Source organism: Bidens hawaiensis, unplaced genomic scaffold (assembly GCF_021521415.1).
Source record: "Bidens hawaiensis isolate Kalapana, Puna unplaced genomic scaffold, B.hawaiensis_p1.1 tig00011152_1, whole genome shotgun sequence".
NCBI classification, from domain to species: domain Eukaryota; kingdom Viridiplantae; phylum Streptophyta; class Magnoliopsida; order Asterales; family Asteraceae; genus Bidens; species Bidens hawaiensis.
This window is the reverse complement of record NW_027491864.1, coordinates 280893-287504: the sequence shown is the minus strand read 5'-3', so window position 1 is coordinate 287504 and position 6612 is coordinate 280893. Positions and strand designations below refer to the sequence as shown.

Sequence of the window (6612 nt, the reverse complement as noted above, 5' to 3'; positions counted from 1 at the left end):
AGTTCAAGAAACTAAAAGTGCGGTCAAGAAAGTGATTCAAGCCCAAGGGAGGACATTTAAGGATCAAAAGAAGCAAGTGTTTCTTCAAGCCAAGTGATTCAAGCCCAAGGGAGGACATTTAAGGATCAAAAGAAGCAAGTGTTTCTTCAAGCCAAGTGGAGCCCCAAGAACATTGCAAGAGATCAAAAAATGTATCGGGAGAATCAAGAAAAAAATGACAAGCTTGAAGTTGAAGACCTGCCAATTACGTAGAAATTAGGGGGTGAGCCAGGGGAGTCGGATACAACAGTTGGAGCGGGCGGGGGGGGGGGGGGGGTGATTATTGGCCCAATTTTTGTTTGGCCCAAGTTTAAGGCCCATCCCAAGAATAAAAAAAGGGTTATTATGTTTCTTGTTAGCTATGTTGAGTTAGCATTATAAATAGGGACAACCAAGTTAGGGTTTATCAAAAGTCAAACCAAATTAAGGTTTGAGAGTTGTAATCAGTTTTTGAGTTATATTTTCTGATTAATATAAACGAGAGTTATTCGTTTGGTTCGCATTTATTTATCAATCGGGACTTGAATCTATGTCCTAGAAAGTATAAAATGTAATGAGATTTTGAAAACTTTTATAATTTGTAACTTTGCAAAAGAAGTATTTGAGAGTATTACAAATTAGTTTATAAAATTATTCTGGTGTGAAAAACGTGACAGTTTCGAACATTTTTTTCCAAATGTAAAAAAATCTTGGATCTATGATTAGTGTATTGGGGTAATGTTGAAAATATTCAAAGGCAAAAGCCAAGTCTACACATTTTTTGTGTTGATCGGTTGTTACTTCCGGTCGTTAATGATTGTTACGTTTTTGGCTGCATTAAATTTGTAAATGTTAAGAAAATATAAAATAAAAACAAATTTTCTTGTTTTTAACTTCTTCAATTGCCAACCCAAATGCCGGTCAAAAGCAGGATCTCAAATAGTCAAATCTCAAATAATGCAGGTTTACATTAATGGACCTGGAATATAATTGAATTTTATTCTTTCTTATTACTATTATTCAAATGTCACTCGGAATATAAAGCAGGATATTAAATATCAAATTCGCAATGGAGGGAGAAGCCATACTTCTGTTCTTACTATTTGTTTTCAAAAGCTATGCTGCTGAACTCGACAGCATTTCAGATTCAAAATTTCTGACCGATGCAGATACGTTGGTCTCGGCTACTGCAATATTCGAACTCGTTTTTTTTCAGCCAGGTAGTTCGGAGAACAGGTATCTTGGTATACGGTACAATAAAATATCTGAAAGAACTGTGGTTTGGGTTGCAAACAGAGACTACCCGCTCCTCGTTGGATCACGGCCCATGTTAAAGATCACTGATCAAGGAGTTCTTGGCCTCTTCGACAATAGCAGTTTGATTTGGTCATCTAACATAACCACATCAGGAAACACAACTGCGAGGCTTCTGGATAATGGAAATCTAGTTGTGATTGATCAACAGGAGAAGGTTCTCTGGCAGAGTTTTGATTACCCGACCGATACTCTTCTACCTGGCATGAAGTTAGGGAGGGACTACACAAGGAGCAAGAAATGGTATCTTTCATCATGGAAGAGTAGTCAAGATCCAGCTCCAGGCGAATTGACGTGGGGCCCTGATACACTTGGTTATCCTGAAAATAAACTTAAACAAGGGGCCTTGGTCCATTTCCGTGATGGACCATGGAGAAATCGTGTCTTTAGTGGCGTTTCAGCATACAGGAAGAACTTAACCTTTACACACAATGTGATCATCAACAAAAGTGAGGTGTCCTTTGCTTACAACTTTAAAGATAATTCTCTCCTATCAAGGCTCACCTTGAATTCTTCTGCACGTCTAGAAAGTTGGGTATGGCTAGAAAATGGTACAGGGTGGCGGATTTCCTTGTCATTCCCGAGAGACACCTGTGACAGATACAACATTTGTAATGCTTATGGGATATGCAGCCTTAATCAGATCCAACAGTCTTGTATATGCTTAGATGAGAAAAGGTTTGTGCCAAAAAAACAAATGGATTGGAACAGGGCAGACTGGTCAGGTGGTTGTATTAGGCGAACACCGTTGCAATGCAAAAGTGGTTCAGAAGGGTTTATCAAGTACTCTAATTTAAAATTGCCAGATACAGAGAACACCTGGTTTAACATGAGCATGACTCTTGAAGAATGTCAGAGAGAATGCTTAAAAAACTGTACGTGTATGGCTTATGCAAATCCAGATTCCAGTCTTCATGGAAGGGGCTGTTTGCTCTGGTTTAATGATCTTCTGGACGTCCGATTGTTACCCGAAGGTAGTGGTGACGGTGAGGATATTTTTGTAAGGATGGCTTCATCTGAATTAGGTAATAATGTCTGGTAATATAAATTCAAACAAGTTCAAAATATAAGGCAGTTTTTCTTCTTGGATTATGGTTTGATGCTTGCAAATTAATTAATTTTAAGTTAATATTGTGCAGATTCAGAATCAAATTTCAAAATTCAAGGAGGAGCAAACACTAAAATCATCATACCTGTAACCGTTGCTGGAGTTCTTTTGATAGGCTTCATCTCTACATGTCTGTGTTATTCACAAAGAAAAAGGAATCAAGCCAGACCAACAGGGGGAGGTGAAAGTTACATTAATTTACTAGGAAACTTGAGTAATAGAAGTACTTAGTTTCAGATTATTCATGTGTGAAGCCTATTTTTCCTAATTTGTAGACGAAATCTTGAATGACTCTAAAGGCCAAGAAGAACACATGGAGCAACCATTATTTAGCTTCTCCATCATTGCTAATGCAACTGCCAATTTCTCACATGACAATAAACTTGGAGAGGGTGGATTTGGATCCGTTTATAAGGTAATTGGTGTATGTGGATGAATGTAATCAATAACACTAAAATTTTTTATCCTTACGTAAGATAAAAAAAATTTTATATTGAGTGCAAGCTTACCCTCTTAGCATCTCTATTCATGTTTAGGCACTTGTATAGCCCCCATTGAGACACTTGTCATTAATATAAGGGAGTTGTGACACTTTTTAATCGAACTCCGTCTAGGCTATACTGGTGTCTGGGGTGTCCAAATGGATTTTGTGTTGAAATTCTAACGCTTATGCCTATTTTGTTTTTTTTCTTTTCCTAAAATGATGTGTTTTTAGGAAAAAAAAATGCTTGTTTTAGTAATTTTGCCCAAAATATTTCTAGTGAAATCGTCTTTGCTGTTAAAAATTTTCTTTTCACATTGCAAATGGTAAATCATCAAGGCATGCTAGAAGACGGTAAAGAGATCGCAGTTAAACGTCTCTCCATGAATTCAAGTCAAGGAGTTGACGAGTTCAAGAATGAAGTCATATGCATTTTGAAACTTCAGCACCGAAATCTTGTGAAGCTTCTAGGCTGTTGCATTCAAAGAGATGAAAAGTTGTTGATCTATGAGTACCTGCCAAATAAAAGTTTGGATTATTTTATTTTTGGTAAGAAGCGTGTATGTAAAAGTCATAATTTCCAGTATTATGCATTGGTTTAAATTTAATTACTTTTCATATTAAGAAACTAAAATTGACTAAACAAATATATTGGTTAGACAAAACTCAAAGTGTGCTCCTTGATTGGACAAAGCGTTTAAACATCATCAAAGGAATTGCTCGAGGACTTGTTTACCTGCATCAAGATTCACGATTAAGAATCATCCATAGAGATATTAAAGCTAGCAACATCCTACTAGATCAGGATATGAAACCAAAGATATCGGACTTTGGCTTAGCTAGAAGTTTTGGAGGAAACGAGACCCAAGCGAACACACAAAGAGTTGTTGGCACATAGTAAGACACAGAACCAACTATTCATTCTTTTTATTTCTTGGAAACATTAGCATTATCTTATAAGTTTTCTGTTGCATGCTTGTAGCGGCTACATGTCTCCTGAGTATGCACTAGATGGTCTTTTCTCTGTGAAGTCTGATGTATTTAGTTTTGGCGTCTTGGTGCTAGAGATTGTGAGTGGGAAGAGAAATAGAGGAATTATCGATCCTGAAAACGAATATAATCTTATCGGTCATGTATTTTCACTACTTTCAAACTAAACCTCCAATTTATTTTGCAGAATAGTCATCTTGTCAAAGTACAACCTAATAACTTTTATATTCTACATTGTGTTAAGGTTTGGAGTCTTTATAATGAAGGCAGGTTTATGGAATTAATCGATAATGGTTGTGCTGAATCTTGTCATCCTTCTGAAGTTATAAGAACAATCAACGTAGGGTTGTTATGCGTTCAACAAAATGCAGGAGATAGGCCAAACATGTCATCTGTAGTTCTTGTGCTGGATGGCGAGGGTGAATTGTTGCAACCTAAGAAGCCATCATTTTTCATGGGAAGTGAGCTACCTATTAGAAACTTTTCTTCAAATGTTTTCACGGGTGGCTGTACTATTACAATGGTAGAACCTCGATAGGAAACGTTTCTTTTTCTATAAACAATGTAACATCATTGTTTCATAGTTAGTACTGTTTGTTCCCCAAGATAAAGAAAATAGATATGATCGATCAAGAAAATAAGAAGATAAGAATTGCAAAAGGTATGAAATCTTTATTGATATGAAGGTATATATAGACCACAGATCATCATTCATGGTTTTTTGATCTTAGTGTTAATTACAACTTTAATCCTTCTACAATACATAAATATAAAACTAACTAAAACATACTATGATATATTTACATAACTAACCCTAGACTCTAACTTGGAGGGATTAAATCTAACATACACCACCTTAATCACGAACAAGTAAGTCTTCAACACCGAGCAGTTTCCTCATTGTAGCAAACTTTATCCTTGCCAATGCTTTTGTTAAGATGTCCGCTCTTTGAAGTTCTCCACTTATGTGTTCAACAGTGATGTGATTGTCTTTGACACATTCCCTTATGAAATGATAACGGGTGTCAATGTGTTTACTTCTTCCATGAAACACCGGGTTCTTCATCAACGCGATAGCGGATATGTTGTCCACATATAGAGTAATCTTTTCTTCTTTCCATTCGGTGAGTTCACTTAGTAGTCTCTTTAGCCATAGTGCTTGACATGCTGCAGCCGTTGCAGCCATGAATTCGGATTCACATGAAGAGAGTGCCACAGTCTGTTGCTTTTGTGTGAACCAAATTTTGGGAGAATTCCCAAAATAGAACACTATCCCCGTAGTGCCTTTTCCTTCTTTAGTATTAACACCATAACTTCTATCACTATAACCAGTTATTTTACATCCTCCATTCCTCTTATAAGTTATACCAAAATCTTTCGTGCGTTTGATATAACGTAGAACTTGATTAATGGCTTTGAAATGGTGTTCTTTAGGTTCTTGCATAAACCTGCTGAGTAAACCACTTGAATATGACAAATCTGGTCTAGTATGAAGTAGATACCTTAAGCATCCAATTAGACTTCTATATTCAGTGGGATCAACCGATTTTTCACCTTAAGCATCCAATTAGACTTCTATATTCATAGGGATTTTGGTTTCATTACTATCCAACATTCCAGCATTCTTTAGAATCTTTGTAATGTAACCAGCTTGCTTGATAGATATTTCACCCCTGATTGGGTAACTTCTATACCAAGATAGTAAGCCAATAACCCAAGGCCACTCATCTCAAATTTTTCTTCCATTTGAGATTTGAACGAGTCTATTTCTTTCTTTGAAGATCCAGTTATTATTAGATCATCAACATAGACTCCAACAAGCAAAGTAGAACTTTTGCTTTTCTTTTCGTATAGACTGCATGTTCCAACGTACATTTCTTAAAATCAAGTGATTTTAAAGTGTGATCAAGTTTCACATTCCATGCACGTGGCGCTTGTCAAAGTCCATATAATGCTTTGGAAAGTTTGTAGACCTTTCCTGCATCTTGTGTTTTCACAAATCCTTCGGGTTGTGAAACATAAACTTCTTCCTTCATTTCGTCATGTAGGAATGCGGATTTTACATCAAGGTGATGTACTTCCCATCCATTATAAGCTGCAAGAGCTAAAATGAGACGAACCGTCTCTATGCGGGCTACAGGAGCAAAGACTTCATCAAAGTCTGTACCATGCTGTTGTATATAGCCTTTGGCTACCAAACGAGCCTTATGCTTTATTATTTCCCCGCTCGCATCTCTTTTGGTCTTGAATACCCATTTTAGGCCAATTTTCTTATGATCATTGGGTAATTTGGTCAATTTCCAAGTATTATTCTTGTTGATTGAGTCTATCTCTGCTTGCATAGCCTCAATCCATTTCTTGTCCTTGGCTGCCTCCTTGTAATTATGAGATTCTTCTTCAGCCAGAAAAAGTTCATTAACATCAATGTTAACCTTTTTGGACCTTTTATACACATCTCACAAAGGTTTAAAACCTCTCAATGGTGTATGATCGAAATAATCTAATGAGAGATAAGTAATTGGTCTATATTCAGCAACCTCAGCTGAATTTGGCTCATAAACGTATGTTGGAGGTGTGACAGGATTTCTAGGAGAATTAGGAGATAATGGTTCTTCATATTCTTCGTCATTATATTTCGTATATTCATCCTCTCGAGTCACCGGGAATGTTTCATTGTTTTCTTGAGGAACTTCATTAAAGT

General features: G+C 36.5%; 1 protein-coding gene across 1 annotated transcript; it reads left to right on the top strand.

Moving 5' to 3' along the window:
- Nucleotides 1–1087: 1087 nt before the first annotated feature.
- Nucleotides 1088–4449, top strand: LOC143537243 (G-type lectin S-receptor-like serine/threonine-protein kinase At4g27290). Its single transcript, XM_077031053.1, has 7 exons — nt 1088–2357; nt 2472–2621; nt 2716–2862; nt 3261–3470; nt 3581–3818; nt 3904–4054; nt 4156–4449. Exons 1-7 carry the CDS (start codon nt 1088–1090, stop codon nt 4447–4449), a joined length of 2460 nt encoding a protein of 819 aa, XP_076887168.1.
- Nucleotides 4450–6612: the final 2163 nt, after the last annotated feature.